General features: G+C 43.9%; 1 protein-coding gene across 1 annotated transcript in view; it reads right to left on the reverse strand.

Moving 5' to 3' along the window:
* Positions 1 to 17,411, reverse strand: part of LOC132838120 (A disintegrin and metalloproteinase with thrombospondin motifs 9-like) — a 56,535-nt gene that overhangs the window by 29,888 nt on the left and 9,236 nt on the right. Inside the window, exons 9-27 of the mRNA XM_060858285.1 lie at positions 16,276 to 16,422; positions 15,869 to 16,010; positions 14,190 to 14,294; positions 13,708 to 13,853; positions 13,397 to 13,578; positions 12,298 to 12,434; positions 11,929 to 12,046; positions 10,534 to 10,629; positions 8,079 to 8,245; positions 7,769 to 7,898; positions 7,146 to 7,272; positions 6,607 to 6,817; positions 6,337 to 6,492; positions 4,500 to 4,661; positions 3,798 to 3,917; positions 3,303 to 3,404; positions 3,020 to 3,187; positions 1,663 to 1,935; positions 28 to 189 (exon numbers count right to left, since the gene is read on the reverse strand). Coding sequence (XP_060714268.1) covers positions 28 to 189; positions 1,663 to 1,935; positions 3,020 to 3,187; positions 3,303 to 3,404; positions 3,798 to 3,917; positions 4,500 to 4,661; positions 6,337 to 6,492; positions 6,607 to 6,817; positions 7,146 to 7,272; positions 7,769 to 7,898; positions 8,079 to 8,245; positions 10,534 to 10,629; positions 11,929 to 12,046; positions 12,298 to 12,434; positions 13,397 to 13,578; positions 13,708 to 13,853; positions 14,190 to 14,294; positions 15,869 to 16,010; positions 16,276 to 16,422 — 2,851 coding nt within the window. The remainder of the gene's footprint in view (positions 1 to 27; positions 190 to 1,662; positions 1,936 to 3,019; positions 3,188 to 3,302; positions 3,405 to 3,797; positions 3,918 to 4,499; positions 4,662 to 6,336; positions 6,493 to 6,606; positions 6,818 to 7,145; positions 7,273 to 7,768; positions 7,899 to 8,078; positions 8,246 to 10,533; positions 10,630 to 11,928; positions 12,047 to 12,297; positions 12,435 to 13,396; positions 13,579 to 13,707; positions 13,854 to 14,189; positions 14,295 to 15,868; positions 16,011 to 16,275; positions 16,423 to 17,411) is intronic.

Below are 17,411 nucleotides of genomic sequence, written 5' to 3' on the forward strand. Positions count from 1 at the left end.
GTGTGTTTGTTTGTTTGTGTGTTGTACCTTGCCCCAGTCTCCGTAAACCCACTGTGGACACGGTCCAGACTCACAGGCACGCTGTTCTGCGGGTCGGACGCTCTCGTCACAGCTGTTGGCCGTGTAGCCGTTCTCATCCTGACACACCACCGCCCGCCTCTGGAATCCTCCGGCACATGTGCTCGAGCACTGAGGACAGCAAGACAAAAATGTCAGCACACACACACACACATCAAGACAGAGGATTATACCCATGTAACACAGACAGTTTCTACATTGTTTTTAATCCTGAATCTGATCCCTGATAACCTAGTTTTAGAAGGAAGAGTTTTGTCCTTTTGTGACACACATACGTATAATCACTAGCCGCTGACGTCTTCGCACTTTAATGTCCTCTGATAGGCTGCTTACAGTCACATGATCCAGGCATAACACATCCAACATGGAGGAGTGCAGAAGTCTATCAAAAACATATTCTCTCTCAAGATTAACATTATCAAGTTCAACCCACGTTAATGTGGAGTTTTGAGTCCTATTGGTACTCTAGGTACCCTTTCTGTGGTACAATGAAACACAGCTGTGTGTATTATAAACACTGCGTTCCTACATATTCACAGCTGTACGTCTCACACTCTGAACCTCTCAGTGAGCTTTATCCCATTTAGCCATATTTCATCACTTAATATGTCCATGGTGGCACGGTGGCTTAGTGGTTAGCACGTTCGCCTCACACCTCCAGTGTTGGGGGTTCGATTCCCGCCTCCACCTTGTGTGTGTGGAGTTTGCATGTTCTCCCCGTGCCTCGGGGGTTTCCTCCGGGTACTCCGGTTTCCTCCCCCGGTCCAAAGACATGCATGGTAGGTTGATTGGCATCTCTGGAAAATTGTCTGTAGTGTGTGATTGTGTGAGTGAATGAGAGTGTGTGTGTGTGTGCCCTGCGATGGGTTGGCACTCCGTCCAGGGTGTATCCTGCCTTGATGCCCGATGACGCCTGAGATAGGCACAGGCTCCCCGTGACCCGAGGTAGTTCGGATAAGCGGTAGAAAATGAGTGAGAGTGAGTGAGAGAGTAATATATCCATCCTGACTCTGAGGAGCTTTAGAAACACTGCATAATGATGAATCCAGAGGTGATGGTGGTGTGGAAAAACTCCTGGAACTGATATAAGGAACTTAGACTCAAAAGGAGGACTAGAACTTTCTGAACAAATGGACAACAATAGTTTATCAGTCGCTTTTAATGTATGAACATGAACATCCAGTTTGTGGTGGAAAGGAAAGGAAGAGGGGTGTGTGTGTGTGTGTGTGTGTGTTTGTGTGTGTTTCTAAATCTGGTCCTTGCAGCATCCTCTTAAAAGAGTAGAAGCTATTTATGTCCTCTTTAAATACCTCGACTGGACGTATTTATAGAGCGAAATGTCAAGACTTATTAGAGACACAATGGTCTTTATCTGTAAAAAGGAAATGCTGATGATTCACAGAGAAAGAAGGAAAAAAAAACGAAAAAACTCTGACTTGTTACCGTCCAGGGAAAATGTTCCACAAACATTCGATGATGTTATTTGAGGAAAACCTGACGATTTTTTTTTATCGATTTCTGTTTCTTTATATGCATCACATCCGAGCTGGAAGCAGAACCGTGTGTATATCCTGAGATACTCACCGCTCCCCAAGGTCCAAACCTCCACTGCGATGGCGGACGCGTGCCTCGGATTCGATCTGTCCTGCCAGGGGTGGTGGATTTTTTTTGGATGTCTTGGTTAGGAGGCAAAGGGGCGTGGCCACTGGGGTGAGGCGGGCACTGGGGCATGGCGCACTCCTGCTCCGTCGCCGGGCGATCGTCCGGGTCGCACTCGCTGACGTCCAGCATCTGGTCGCTGAAGTTCACGCAGAGAACCTGACGAGATGCTTTACCCTGACCGCAGGAAACAGAGCACTGTGGACACAACACACACCCACACACAAAGTAAATCAGTATAGACAAAGCAATCTCAGCATAAACACAGCTATATTGTTTAAAGTGAATAAATTCATGTTGGATAAAATAAAAAAATTGTCATTTTTTTGTCCAAGACAAAAAATGTTGTTGTTAGACATCTTGATACATCTGGGCAGGAGGAGGGGGAGGGAAAGGGAGCGGGGTTCATCGAGATCCGAAATCTGATTAGGTCTTAAAACGTGTGTAATTAACTTCAGTCTCATGACGTTTGTTTATTGAAGACGGGGGTTTATTTTGCTTACGCCAGCACTCTCTAGGCCGTCGAGGCCTTGCTGAATCATTAGAAAGCTTTGTGGCAGAGGAAAATAAGCCTGTGTTTGAGTGTGTGTGCGCGCGCGTGTGTGTGTGTGTGTGTGTGTTGCGTTTACAGATGTTACCCATCAGGAGAGTCGTGCTGATACTCCCACTCTCTCACACACACAAAGAGACATATGCAGAGAGGCCAGAGTCGGGGTCTGTGTGTTATTTATGTCAGAGATACTTAGCGTACATTGGTTCCCAGGCCACAATCACATATACACTCCGGCTCCCTCCCTTCCTCTCGTTTAAGTGCCCTAATTGCAGCCGATCAGTGATTAATGTAGAAGTGATGCTCCAGCCAGTCCAGTGAGCTTCAAGCAGACTGACGGACGCTCCATGTCGGCTCCGCGTATTGTTTTTTAATTCTATTTAAAGCATTTAGCATACGTCGTTATCCAGATCGACTTAATTTTATCTCATTTTATATAACTGGGAAAGTGAGGGTTAAGGGCCTTTCTCAGGGGCCCAGAAGTGGCAGCTTGGTAGATTCGTACTTACTTTGAACTCCGTTATTACTCCCTTATAATCCTTATTAATGTGTAGTGAACAACAGAGATATATTTATTTAACATTACCGGAAGGAGTCTCCAGTACGAGCGCTTTATGAGAACATGAGAAACCTCGAGACAGTCGACTTTCCAGGATCAAGTTTCTCAGTTAATTTTAAACGTAAGGGTGAGTTGTGAGTTGTGAGCAGTAGACGACGCTGTCGTCATAGTACCTGAGTCCATTCCAGCACCTTCCACTGACCGCAAGCCAACACGGAGCAGGCGTCTGTAGCAGGAGGTTTGGGGAGATGAGCACACCAGGAATCCTCCGCAACGCCGCCCTGAGTGTCACGACAGCTGACGTAGCGCATGCGTATGCCCTTCCCGCAGGTAGCGCTACACTGTGGCATAACACAAGACACGATGGCCGTTCAGATTAAAAATACACACACACACAAACACACACATTGTTTTGCACAAAGAAATAAAGGAAGTGGAGTTTGGAAAGTTGTGTACCTGAGTCCATGATCCAAAGCGCCACTGGGTTTTGTGGCCAGGATGAAGAACGGGTTTGGTGTCAGGAGAACGGGTGACGGGACACAAAGAGATTTCACAGTCCTGAGGAGGGAGAAAGAGAGAGAGAGAGAGAGAGAGAGAGAGAGAGAGAGAGAGAGAGAGAGAGAGAGAGAGAGAGGAGTAAACATATTTGTAGTAGCTGGGAATGCAAACTCTTATTTTTTTAATAGATATCATAGTATTACTGACTCACTCTCTGTCTGTCTGTCTGTCTGTCTGTCTGTCTGTCTGTCTGTCTGTCTCTCCCTCTCTCTATCTTTCTCTTTCTCTCTCTCTCACACACACACACACACACACACATACATACACATGCTCTCGCTCTTGTTTATTCCATACTTTTATTCCTGCTGTGACAAATTCTATAGGTCATGAATGACTGATTCACACACACACACACACACACACACACACACACACACACACACACTGTCTCACCTGTGTGTCAGTGGGGCGTGTCGCTGCGTTACAGTCAGTGTCATCCCTGACCAAGCCGGACGAGCTGACTACACACTTCACGACTCGTCTCTGATAGCCAGGGCCACAGGAGGTAGTGCACTAAACACACACACACACACACACACACACACACAGGAGACAGAAAGAAAGAAGGGTCAGCTAAGGACAACAGTCAACAGTTCTATCCTCCTCCATCCAGGAGCAACAACAGGCAGAAAGCTCTCTCTATTTTCCCCTCGTTCCTTTTCCGCCTCATTGAAGTCGATGAAATGAGGTCAGGCCCGAGTGCCGGCGTTTTCCGTCCAGCTCCATTTCACGCCTTCAAACGTATGTGTCAAGTGATGGATAAATCATCAGTCCGTGCTTGGGGGAAAAAAATCTGATTTCTGTCATACTCCTGAACTTGAATAGTATTTATCAACATTTTTTAGGTGGTGTGTTTAGGGCTTGAGTAAATATCCCCTCCTCTGTTGTTTTCGTTGTGTTTTTTTACATAGAAACATAAACTGCTTATGTTTGCTGTGTGCACATGAACACACATATAAACACACACACAAACACACACACACGCACACACAAGCAATGTAGATTCCGACGTTGTGTATAGTCAGTGATTTATGGGTTTTATTGTGTGAGTGTGAGGGGGGAAAAAAAGAGAGGTGTGTGTGTGTGTGTCCTCACCGGGCCCCAGGAGCCGAACTGCCAGGACGCGCACTCCTGCTGCTGACACGTCTGCACCGACTCCGGTTTGGTCGAGTCGCAGAAGCGCTCGTCCAGCCGCTCGTCTCCAAACTGACACCACGTCTGACGGTGTTTGTAGCCTTTCCCACACGTCACCAGGCACTGCATGAACACGTGAACACGTGCATATATAATTGACATTCTCGTATATGGATGTTCAAAAACAGAGGAAACTCCCACCTTAATAAATATAATAACGTGGATTTTTACTAAAGACACCCTAAAGGGCACTTTTCCTCATACACAGGAGAACCTAGAGGGCACTTCATCTCATTATCTGGTGTTTTGGAGAATGTACAGAGTACTTTGTCTTATTTTCTTAAATGTAAGAGCAGGTTTTATCTCATTTGCTTCTATGTCGGTACACCTAGAGGACACTTCAATCCATTTTCCTATGTGCAGGAGCACCTAGAGGACACTTCAATCCATTTTTCTTTGTGTAGGAGCATCTAGAGGGCACTTCATCCCATTTTCCTATGTGCAGGAGCACCTAGAGGACACTTCAATCCATTTTTCTTTGTGTAGGAGCACCTAGAGGACACTTCAATCCATTTTTCTTTGTGTAGGAGCACCTAGAGGGCACTTCAATCCATTTTCCTATGTGTAGGAGCACCTAGAGGACACTTCAATCCATTTTTCTTTGTGTAGGAGCATCTAGAGGGCACTTCATCCCATTTTCCTATGTGCAGGAGCACCTAGAGGGCTCTTCAATCCATTTTTCTTTGTGTAGGAGCACCTAGAGGGCACTTCAATCCATTTTTCTTTGTGTAGGAGCACCTAGAGGGCACTTCATAACATTTTCCTATGTGCAGGAGCACCTAGAGGGCTCTTTATCCCATTTTCCTATGTGTAGGAGCATCTAGAGGGCACTTCATCCCATTTTCCTATGTGCAGGAGCACCTAGAGGGCTCTTTATCCCATTTTCCTATGTGTTGGAGCATCTAGAGGGCACTTCATCCCATTTACCTATGTGCAGGAGCACCTAGAGGGCTCTTTATCCCATTTTCCTATGTGTAGGAGCATCTAGAGGGCACTTCATCCCATTTTTCTATGTGTAGGGGTACCTAGAGGGCACTTCATCCCATTTTCCTATGTGTAGGAGCACCTAGAGGGCACTTCATCCCATTTCCTATGTGTAGGGGCACCTAGAGGGCACTTCATCCCATTTTCCTATGTGTAGGAGCACCTAGAGGGCACTTCATCCCATTTTCCTATGTGTAGGAGCACCTAGAGGGCACTTCATCCCATTTTCCTATGTGTAGGGGCACCTAGCGGGCACATCATCCCATTTTCCTATGTGTAGGAGCACCTAGAGGGCACTTCATCCCATTTTTCTATGTGTAGGGGTACCTAGAGGGCACTTCATCCCATTTTCCTATGTGTAGGAGCACCTAGAGGGCACTTCATCCCATTTTTCTATGTGTAGGGGCACCTAGAGGGCACTTCATCCCATTTTCCTATGTGTAGGAGCACCTAGAGGGCACTTCATCCCATTTTCCTATGTGTAGGAGCACCTAGAGGGCACTTCTTCTATATTTATTTGCCTGTAGGGGAGTCTTTAAGTCACCGCATCTCATTTTCTTACCCTACAGGGTACTTTGTAATTTTTTTCTCACAGTTTTTTACATGCGGAGCCTTGAAGGCACATTATTATGTTTTATGTATTGGCAATTGCATTGCATTTTTATCCCTGGAGAATAAGAGAAGCAATTATGTAAGTAAAGTCGACATCTGTATTTAAAGTTTGTTGATTGATTTCACGATTTAAAGCCTGTACCTCTGACCACTCGCCAGTCCTCCATCTTGGACACTGGAACTCGTTGCAGGGCTGGACGACGTGCTTGTCTCTGGTGTTGCATTTCCCCTCGTCGTTCTCAGACGACTTACACACGGCAGTCCGACGGCGCGTTCCCCCTCCGCAACTTTTCGAACACTACCCAGACAGGACAAAGCCGTTTTAAGCACGATAATGTTTAATGCACGATAATGTTGTAAAAATGTCACACCAATGAGCAGAAGTGTGACGTTTGCTATTTTCCATCCTCACCTCTGACCAGGGCGAATACTCCCAGACGCCAGGGTTACAGTCACCATGACAAGCCTCCTTATCATCAGGTTTGTGCTGATGGCTGCAGTTTCTGTCATCAACTCTCTGGGTTTTACCGTCACTTGGGTTGAATTTAGCGCAGTAGATTTCCAGCGTGCGGTATCCCAGCCCACAGGTCGCCGTGCACTCGCTCTTACGGGCCACGTGCCACCTGGGAAATGAAGGTAGAGCTGTAGCTATAAAGCACTAAATCCAGGTCACAGTCTGAAGTCTGTTTCACAGACACATCCAAGCTGAGAAGAACTTTCTCGATAGAAAATACCGACAATATGTGCATTAGCAATTCATAATATACCATGAAAAAAAGTGGCCACAAATCCCTTTTTTTCCTTTAATCCCCATTACTTGCTGCACCATCACTAGCTTCCTGTTCACATATTTTGGTTCAAGTATCTAAGCAGTAATAAAAGACAGAGATTTGAGCCAACACACTAGGACAGAACTGGATCTACTGAGCAACCGCCATCATCGCTGAATACCTGAGCTCGCAGTCCACGTTGCAGGGTTCTGCGATGGTCGCCGGACGAGGTGAGCCGCTACACCTTTGATCCGAAACCACCACGTGGTCCGACTCTCGGTTGCACAGGATTTTTCTCTTTTGCTCCCCTGAGTGATGCAACAACAAAGAAAAGTGCTCTGATACATCACACACATTACAATCTACACAAAGTCACCGCATCAAAGGAAATAAATAAATAAATAAATAAATCCTAGAGACTCCTTCCAACGGAAGCTAAACATTTTCTTAAGAATTCTTTAGCAGTGTTGTTCCTGTCTCTGTTTCTTTTCTGTTGCACATTTATTCTTCAGCGTATCCAAATATCATGACAGATTTTCAATCTCGGAATATTCTAGACCATTAGATTTCTCAGCTCCGAGTTCGTACGAAGGCGGGATAGAGATCTGAATCAAAACCCCCACCGCACCCCCTACCCCCAGGAGAAAATAACAACCCAGAAGCCCAGATGTTTGGACTGTTTGTGCAATCTCGGTACTTTACAGTTTCAGTAGCCTCGCTGACCTCACCAAGAAACCTGAAACTCTCACGTGGGCATGTAGATAATAACACTAAATAGAAAGTTTATGTAAAACATTTGCTCACCTTGGCACAGGTGGCTACACTCCTGCCACGGGCCGTACGCGTCCCAGATGAACTGCTGAGTCACGTCTTCAATGGGAATGTTAAAGGAATACCTGACGTCCGGATTGAACAAGTTACCTACGGACAGAACCTGCGAGAAAAGTAAGAGAGAAAAATGATCAAACGTTTTAATAAGAGAAATTTAATACCGCATTAATATATCAAACAAAAGGAATGGAAACTGTCGCTTCAGAAATCCTTCAAAAACTTCACGGTTGACCGTCAAACAATAATTGAAACTGGAATTCCGTCCCATTCGGCTGAGCTCTACCTGGACGACGATCTCCTCCTCGATCCGTTCAGTGCAGTTGAGTCTCTCGACGACGTGGTCGGAGCCGCTGTACTCGAGGACGGCTCGGCCCACTTTGACTTCCCTTTTGAACATGCTGACCACAAAATCTCCATTGAGTAAATATTCTCCACGACTGTTGGCCACGGCTGAGGAGCAAAGAAAATAAAAGGGTTTATCGAACACAGATTATTACTTGAGGAGTTGAAAGAAAGGAGATGTAAGAAAATTAACTATACCTTTGTTTTACTTTGATTTACTTATCATTGATTTACTTTTTTTTTTTTTTTTATTAAGCTTTATCCGGGACATTTATTTATTTAGGATTTTTATTTATTTATTTAATTTTTTTTTTTACATTACCTTTTTGTTATATTTATCTTTTTTTTTTTTTCTTTTTTAATTTGAATGTCAAAGCACAAAAGCAGCTCCTCCAGATGACTAATAGCGCTGAACATGAAACGAAAATTGTTACTGAGTCATAAAGTGCAACAGCCAATCATGTTCTAATATGCAAATACGACACATGAATCATATGCATAAATACAAAGAAAAGGGGAGGAGCTTGTGAGATCTTCAGAGTGTACGTGTACGTAAAAACTGTAGATGATTCTATGGCTTTTTTCCAAGACAAATAACAGGTAATAATATTATATTAATTAACGTTTATTTATTAATTTTATATATAATCATTTATGGACAGATTCAATCAAGATGGATTTTTTTACTTTGCGAAAAAATACGAGCAATGCACCCCCCAAATAAATAAATAAATCCTTTTTTAAATTATTATTAATTATTATTGTGATGACGTCACAATAAACCGAGTCTAAGATAATTACCTCTTCTATTGGCAGATTATTTTGTCATTTTTTGCAGTGTGTGTGTGTGTGTGTGTGTGTGTAAAAAGCATGTGAGAGTATGAGAGAACGTTTATAGCTGCTATAATGTAACCGTTAAGAAAAACTCACCCCTATTTTGGATGTTCAACACCATTAAACGTCACCATAAATGGATAAGAAGTAGCAGATGCTGTTATTCGAAAAGCATCGACTTTGAAGTTCATTGTTCAGCGCACCGCTTCACCAAGCCGTCAGCAATTATTTTCCTAGACCCGAGTGCCTCCTTTATATACGTTATGTAGGAACGAGTCACACAGAGTAGCAGGGTTAGACTCAGTTTTTGGTGAGGCTTGGCTGAAACACTGAGCGGAAAACGTGCACGCTTTATTTTATCGAAGGCGCAGTGACATAGAATGAAGCTAATTGGGCTAAAGTAGTTCGACATTCCTCCGAGGAGCCGGCTGTTCCTTTACTGCACACATTCACATCCACTAATGCGATTATGTCGTTTATTTCCTGCATTACTTTCCTCATCACTTCACACATCACATATCCCAGACATTTCTGCAACTTACACACGCACACACCGTTATCATTTCCAGGGCACAGTGACCCGCTCGTTCTACAAGCCGAGGACAGCTTCTTCTGAGGCTTTCCGGAAAGTTCTGGTCCATTAAACGCGTGAGCATGTGCTCAGCACACGATTTGCACGATAGACAGCTGGCAGGAAGCCGACTAACTCAAATTGAAAGTCAGACAAAAGCTCGGTCGATTTATAGAAGCTCTCGTGTGACATCATGACACTCTGGACTTTTATGCAATTTTCTCTTTTCTGTAGAGACACAATAACGCTACACGCTGACGAGTGATAGCAAGAATCAGCTCCGAGGTGCTCGTTATGTTCTGGAATAATTTTTGGAGAGTTGGTAACCGAGCATCAGGTGGAAGGATTTTTCCTACCAACTCGAAGTTTATGGAAGTCATAATGCAGCAGACTGAATCCTGGAGTAACCTGCTTCTATTTAGGCACATTATTTATTTAAAAAAAACACTAGGTTTCCTCCAGCACCCAAAAGCACCTGGTCTATAGAACCCAGAACCGCTGACCGTCCAATGTCCATCTCATTTTCTCCTAACGATTCAGCTTGTATTGTTTTTTTTAGGTGTACGACCCCTTTAAGAGAACCCATGCACATGATCGTCTAAGCTACGTCCGTGTATTCTAATTTTATTCCAGGCGCTCGGCCGCTCGTCTCCTTTTTTCCTCTGAACCCGGGAAGTCTCTATGTTTCACGTTGTCCTAGGACTGAGTCAGACGTGTGACGGAAAATAAAGTTTCCTTCTGTTTGGAGCAGGGGGTGATAAAGGATATGTCATTGTATCCTTTGAGGAAGTGAAGTGTATTGTTGGTGACACCCACGCATGACAATTACAAAGGAAATCCAGTGCGTTTCCATATAAAGACGTTTATTAGCCTCGAAGCTGCACACAGACCAATTATAGTTTCTATGTTTTGCAACCTCGTGAATCTTAATGAAGATTTGCTAAGCACAAGCAGACGGAAAATCTTACGTCTTTGTCTGAGCTCAACTCACCGAGGTAGTTATCATCCTCTGGTTTTTCTGAGTAGCTGTGCTGTCGCACGTCTATGTTGGTAGCACCGCTGGGGATTCGCACGACAACGTTGTAACCTGTGAAGGAGAGACGCGACGAAATAACTAAAGTTCTGAGTGGCTGAATGAGAGAATAAGAGATCGAGTGAGTGAGTAAACGGGTTTATGAGTAAGTAAGAGATGCGTGAGTGAGTAAGTGAAAGGATGAGTGATTAAGAAAGTGAATGAAAAAACGGAAACGCGAGTAAATGAAAGACGGTGAGTTTATAAGAGTGTGAATAACGGCAGAAAAGAATGAGTTCAAGAATGAGTGAGTGAGTGAGTGAGTGAGTGAGTGAGAGAGTGAGTGAGTGAGTGAGTGAGTGAGTGAGTGAGTGAGTGAGTGAGAGAGTGAGTGAGTGAGTGAGTGGATGAGTGAGTAGATTCTCAAAGGGCAAGTGTGAGAATGAGCAAGTGAGTGATTGAAATAGAGTGAATGAGTTTGTGAGTCAGTGAGTGAGTGAGAGAGTGAGTCAGTGAGTAAGTGAGTCATTGAGTCAGTGAGTGGGTGAGTGAGTGAGTGAGTCATTGAGAGAATGAGTGAGTAGATTCTCAAAGGGCAAGTGTGAGAATGAGCAAGTGAGTGATTGAAATAGAGTGAATGAGTTTGTGAGTCAGTGAGTGAGTGAGTGAGTGAATGAGTTTGTGAGTCAGTGAGTGAGTAAGTTAGTGAGTTTGTGAGAGTGAGTGAGTCACTGAAAGAATGAGTGAGAGAGTGAGTGAGTGAGTCAGTGAGAGTGAGTGAGTCATTGAAAGAATGAGTGAGAGAGTGAGTCAGTGAGTGAGTCAGTGAGTCATTGAGAAAATGAGTGAGTGAGTGAGTCTGTGAGAGTGAGTGAGTCATTGAAAGAATGAGTGAGAGAGTGAATCAGTGAGTGAGTGAGTGCGTAAGTGAGTCATTGAGAGAATGAGTGAATAGATGCTCAAAAGGCGAGTGCGAGAATGAGCAAGTGAGTGATTGAAATAGAGTGAATGAGTTTGTGAGTCAATGAATGAGTCAGTGAGTGAGTAAGTGAGCCATTGAGTGAGTCATTGCGAGAATGAGTGAGTGAGTGAGTGAGTGAGTGAGTTTGTGAGTCAGTGAGTGAGTAAGTTAGTGAGTTTGTGAGAGTGAGTGAGTCACTGAAAGAATGAGTGAGTGAGTGAGTGAGTGAGTGTGTGAGTGAGTGAGTGAGTGAGTGAGTGAGTGAGTGAGCTGTAATGAATTTACTAAAATGCGAATGAATGAAATCATAACGAAATGGTTATGCAATTAACCATTAACCGAAATGGTTAATGGTTAATGGTTAAACGAAACTTTTTTTAACATTGTAATATAAACACAACTAAAACTCCTACCGTAGTGCACCGTATTTAACGTCCCTGCCACTGTCTTACAGGATGAGTTGTCTCCCCCACACACTCCGCATTTATCTCTCCTGGCCTTGGAGTTTAAAATATGGTCACAACCTGCTTGCTGCAGAGACACAGTGCAAATATGGAAGAGAAGTCAACACTAAAGCACGATGAATTACGGTCTGTGATGGAAGTTTAGAGACACAAACTGAAGCAGCATGCAATGTAACACTAATATTCGACTCACATGAGAATGCAGATTGATTCATGGAGTATAACAGTAAATATGGTAAGTACATGGTGTACTGAGCACCACTGGAGAACCTGTCACACCTCTGAAGAGTGACGATTCATCACAAACATCACACTCACCCTGCACAGGCCCTGCACACAGATGTCGTTGGTATCTGGGCCACATGGCGTGCCATCGATCACTCGATCCTTCAGCTGATAGTAGGCTGTGTTTCCTGCCACTCTGCAGAAGAGCTTGCAGCGGTCCTTCATTAGAACTACATGGAAATAAACAAAAAAACAGAACAAAATGCAGGAACGTCAACACACCAGGATTATAGAAGCTTTTCTGTCTGAGATTCAGGAGTTTCTCTTGAACAAGAACTGAACAGAAATAAGAACAGAAATAATTCTTCCTTCCTTCCTTCCTTCCTTCTTTCTTTCTTTCTTTCTTTCTTTCTTTCTTTCTTTCTTTCTTTCTTTCTTTCCTTCCTTCCTTCCTTATTTCCTTCCTTCCTCCCTCCCTCTCTGTCTATTCCTATCTTCTTTTGCTTCCTTCCTTCCTTCTTTTCTGTCTATTCCTTCCTTCCTTCCTTCCTTCCTTCCTTCCTTCCTTCCTTCCTTCCTTCCTTCCTCTGTCTCTCCCTCTCACCCTTTCTCTCTATTCTTCCCTTTCTCTTCCTTCCTTCCTTCCTTCCTTGAACAAGAACTGAACAGGTTCGATTCACAACAAAAAAATCTTTCTTTCTTTCTTTCTTTCTTTCTTTCTTTCTTTCTTTCTTTCTCTTTCTTTCTTTCATTCCTTCCTTCCTTCCTTCCTTCCTTCCTTCCTTCCTTCCTTATTTCCTTCCTTCCTCCCTCCCTCTCTGTCTATTCCTATCTCCTTTTGCTTCCTTGCTTCCTTCTTTTCTGTCTATTCCTTCCTTCCTTCCTTCCTTGCCTCCTTCCTTCCTTCCTTCCTCTGTCTCTCCCTCTCAAACTTTCTATTCTTCCCTTTCTCTTCCTTCCTTCCTTCCTTCCTTCCTTCCTTCCTTCCTTCCTTCGTCTCTCCCTCTCACACTTTCTATTCTTCCATTTCTCTCCCTTCCTTCCTTCCTTCCTTCCTTCCTTCCTTCCTTCCTTCCTTCCTCACTTTCTTTCTTTCTTTCTTTCTTTTTGAACAAACACCACTTCTCAGGTTCCTGAGCTACAATAATGATAAAACTGTATCCAACTACCACAGTAAAAGAGAAGAACTTACTTCCGCTGTACTTTGGCACCCAGCGCACGTTTGGAGGTAGACCGTTGATGTTAAAATGGCGGCCGTCGAAAGCAGCGCACTGCTCGTCTCTGAAATCTCTTCTCTGTATTGAACACGGCTCCGAGTTGCAGGAGCGGAACTTCATTCTGCGCCCCACACAATACTGTCCTCCGTTCCTTGGTCTAAACGAAGCCATACACATTGGATGGTCATAGAGATATTTCTGGATAACTTCTCATGAAATTACCAAGGTAACCAAAATGAAGCATCAAAAAAAATGTAAAACCAAACCAACAGTCTGTAACACTTACGCAGGTCTGTTGCAGTCCCGGGTGGCGATCTTGATGCCTCCTCCACACGTGCGTGAGCAGGAACCGAAGGGACTCCACACGCCCCATTCTCCATCCATCGGCCCCAAGTCATGCTCCTTGGGGATGCAGACACCATGTTTACAGTGCTGTTTAGAGAAAGAGAGAGTGAGAGAGAGAGAGAGAGAGAGAGAGAGAGAGAGAGAGAGAGAGAAAGACACTGATTAACACTGATTAATTTAAGCTTGGTATAATCTATAGTAACTTTTTCTTTTAAGGCAGAACCAGAGTTAGGGGTGTTCTGTGCAAATATACGGCATGTAAACAATACCGAGGAGTCCCTAACTTGTTAGGATTAGTAATTGCACTGGAGCTCGACTCCCACTAACTGAAAGGATGAGGAGGAGTTTCAGTTCTGTGAGAATGGCAGGACATTTACTGTATATTACAGGTTCAAATAATAGTCTATTAATTTGAATACTTGCCCTTCCTTGACCACAGACGGTGCCGTCCGCCCAAGGCATGTGTTGGGTCCGACAACCACGCTGAGCTCCTTCTGGACTCGTGCACCAAAGCCGGCGACACTGCATCTGGAGAACACACACACACACACACACACACACACACACACACAAATTTAGCCTTTAGTACCACCCCCTTATAAACATACACATTTTACACACAAACACACACATGCCCACATAGAAGGTAAATGGGGACATATGACATATCTAGTACTTTTGGGGACTGTTTCCAGAGGGATTACAGTAAAAATTAACAATTATGTGTTATTTGAAAGCCACAGGAAAACACTCAGAAACACTCAGAAATGTTTCAATTCAAATGTTTTTTAAACACCTGAAAATTTTACTTCACTTTGGGGACAAAGTTGAACACGCACAAATCTGGATTTGCAGACATTTTAGTACTTATTGTCCACATACACACTCACACTCACACACACAGTCAGCCTTCACTACCACCTCTTCATAAACATACACAAATTACACATATTACACATATTACACGCACACACACACACACACAGAGTAACTATCCCTACTCGTAGGGCTTTACCCTTTAAACAAACACTTCAAATGCCACTGACTAAATCTATCACACTGTGCTCTTGAACAATGTTATGTAACTTCTACTTAGAAATGGAGCCTAAAATAGCTTCTCTTCATCTCTCTGTCCATGTAGAGAGCAACAAGAGCAACATCACAGCATGGATGTTAAATACGTTCAAATTTATTCTAAGGCATATGGTCAGAACAGACAGCCTGAAATCATTCCACAAATTATCATGTGGCTGCTGGGTTGGTTATCGATACGGAGGTTGAGCTGTAATTACGCTGTCATTCATGTTGTACTGAGACTTTTTTTTTAACCAATTTATCTACACATTTTGTGGTTATAACTACATAGTGACTTGATGTGAATTTACCTTTGACTTACTAAGTCAAAATAAAAGTTGTTATCAAAGTTAAAATGAACCAAAATAACAGAGTAATGCAGATATTCCCAACGGTATTATGTGGCTTCGACGGTCGTTATAGCTTTAGATTATTTCTAGCTATCGTCTGGATTTCTTTGCAGCAGAGTTTATTGTTAAAAGTGATTTATATAATAACATAACATAACAATTATATGATAATTGCATAGAATTGAATATTCTTTGGGAGCACGGTGGCTTAGTGGTTAGCACGTTCGCCTCACACCTCCAGGGTTGGGGGTTTGATTCCCGCCTCCGCCTTGTGTGTGTGGAGTTTGCATGTTCTCCCCGTGCCTCGGGGGTTTCCTCCGGGTACTCCGGTTTCCTCCCCCGGTCCAAAAACGTGCATTGTAGGTTGATTGGCATCTCTGGAAAATTGTCCGTAGTGTGTGAGTGTGTGAGTGAATGAGAGTGTGTGTGTGTGTGTGTGTGTGTGCCCTGCGATGGGTTGGCACTCCGTCCAGGGTGTATCCTGCCTTGATGCCCGATGATGCCTGAGATAGGCACAGGCTCCCCGTGACCCGAGGTAGTTCGGATAAGCGGTAGAAAATGAGTGAGTGATGAGTGAATGAGTGAATATTCTTTTCCGATATTTTATACAATCAAATGTTCCCAAATTGCTTTCCTTTGATTTTTTTTTTTAATGATTCTTTGATGTAGTACCCTTACCATATATGGGCAGACCTGTGTCCCAGGGCCAAATATGAGTTCACATTGTTGATTGACGCTGTATATGCGCCCGGGGAGCTGCTGGGGCAGGGGGTATGGCCTGGACACGGGTTCGTCCAGCAAGCACTCTCCGTACCCTGTGCTAATAAGAAATGATGGGGAAAAAAGACGATTTCAAGAAGAAAACAAAACAGACAAGAGACAAACAAAACACAAAGAAACACCCCTTGAGTTTGTGTTGATGTGACCGGATGCCTAGTTTAATTTAAATCTTTGGTGGACTGGAGCTGATTGAACGAATTGAGGTAATTGGGTGAAATATTTCTTTCTCACAGAGCTTCCAACTGTGTGGAAGGAAGTCACGGTCACAGGAAGCCACCAGTGTGTATACAGTGTGCGGTACGTACTCGAGGAACTCTGTGATGTATTTTCTGCTGCATTTGGACCACATCCAGGGGTTGGTGTAGTAGTTGAGTGTTGGGGCCATCACATGCTGCTGAACCTTAACCCCATCCTCTTTACACTTATTACTGTCATCATGGGGCATATTGAACCTGCAGAACACAACGTACAGACGTCAGCAACACTTTCGATAGATTTATAGATGGGGAAGCTTTCTAGTCAACGTTTGGATTCTCGCTGCATTTCAGCGACCAGATGGCCAGAACAGTATCGCGAGCTGTTTGTGAAGCTGGTTGAAAGGAGGTCATGCAGGGAATGGAGACGGCAGGAGAGAGGTGTGATGTGTACAGCTTTGCACCTTATAGCGCCAGGAGCTCAATCCCCTGCTCAGCCTACAGCAGTGAGGTCACAGAAATCCACCGGATAAGAAAGGAATTCAAAAATCCCATCTTGGGCATGCAGTGGAAATAAATGAATGATTATGCTGCAAAAGGCTACAGTGAGGAAAGGCATATCTGTATTTTTAAAATCTATGGAGGGGATAAAAATACTTGAAGTGACGTGACATACGGCTAAGTACGGTGACCCATATTCAGAATTCGTTCTCTGCATTTAACCCAAGGTGCACACACCCGGAGCAGTGGGCAGCCATTTTATGCTGCGGCGCCCGGGGAGAAGTTAGGGGGGGATTTGGTGCCTTGCTCAAGGGCACCTCAGTCGTGGCCGGCCCGAGACTCGAACCCACAACCTTCGGGTTACGAGTCAGACTCTCTAACCATTAGACCACGACTTCCCCTATTGCTACTTGAGTATTCACAAAAACGGTTTAGTTCCAAGTCTTTAATGGTAGAAAAGTGGTTAGGATACAAAGACTGCACATTTTGCCTTATCTGTGAAATTATCCTGGTATGCACAGGTATTACAGACTTGTACAGGATGATGTTTCCTTTAGACATGATCACAGTGATCACTGATGATGTTAGAGAATGATGCAATGTCTGTCAGAGGAATCATGGACAGTGGGACCAGTGGATATCAAGGAGACTAGCAAGAGAGCATAAGAAAAGATTTGTAGAGAACATCTGGGCAAAGAAGAAGGCTGGAGGTTAGAACAAAAAGAATTGTTAAAATGTACAACATG

The sequence above is a fragment of the Tachysurus vachellii genome, chromosome 22, assembly GCF_030014155.1.
Source record: "Tachysurus vachellii isolate PV-2020 chromosome 22, HZAU_Pvac_v1, whole genome shotgun sequence".
In the NCBI taxonomy this organism is placed as follows: domain Eukaryota; kingdom Metazoa; phylum Chordata; class Actinopteri; order Siluriformes; family Bagridae; genus Tachysurus; species Tachysurus vachellii.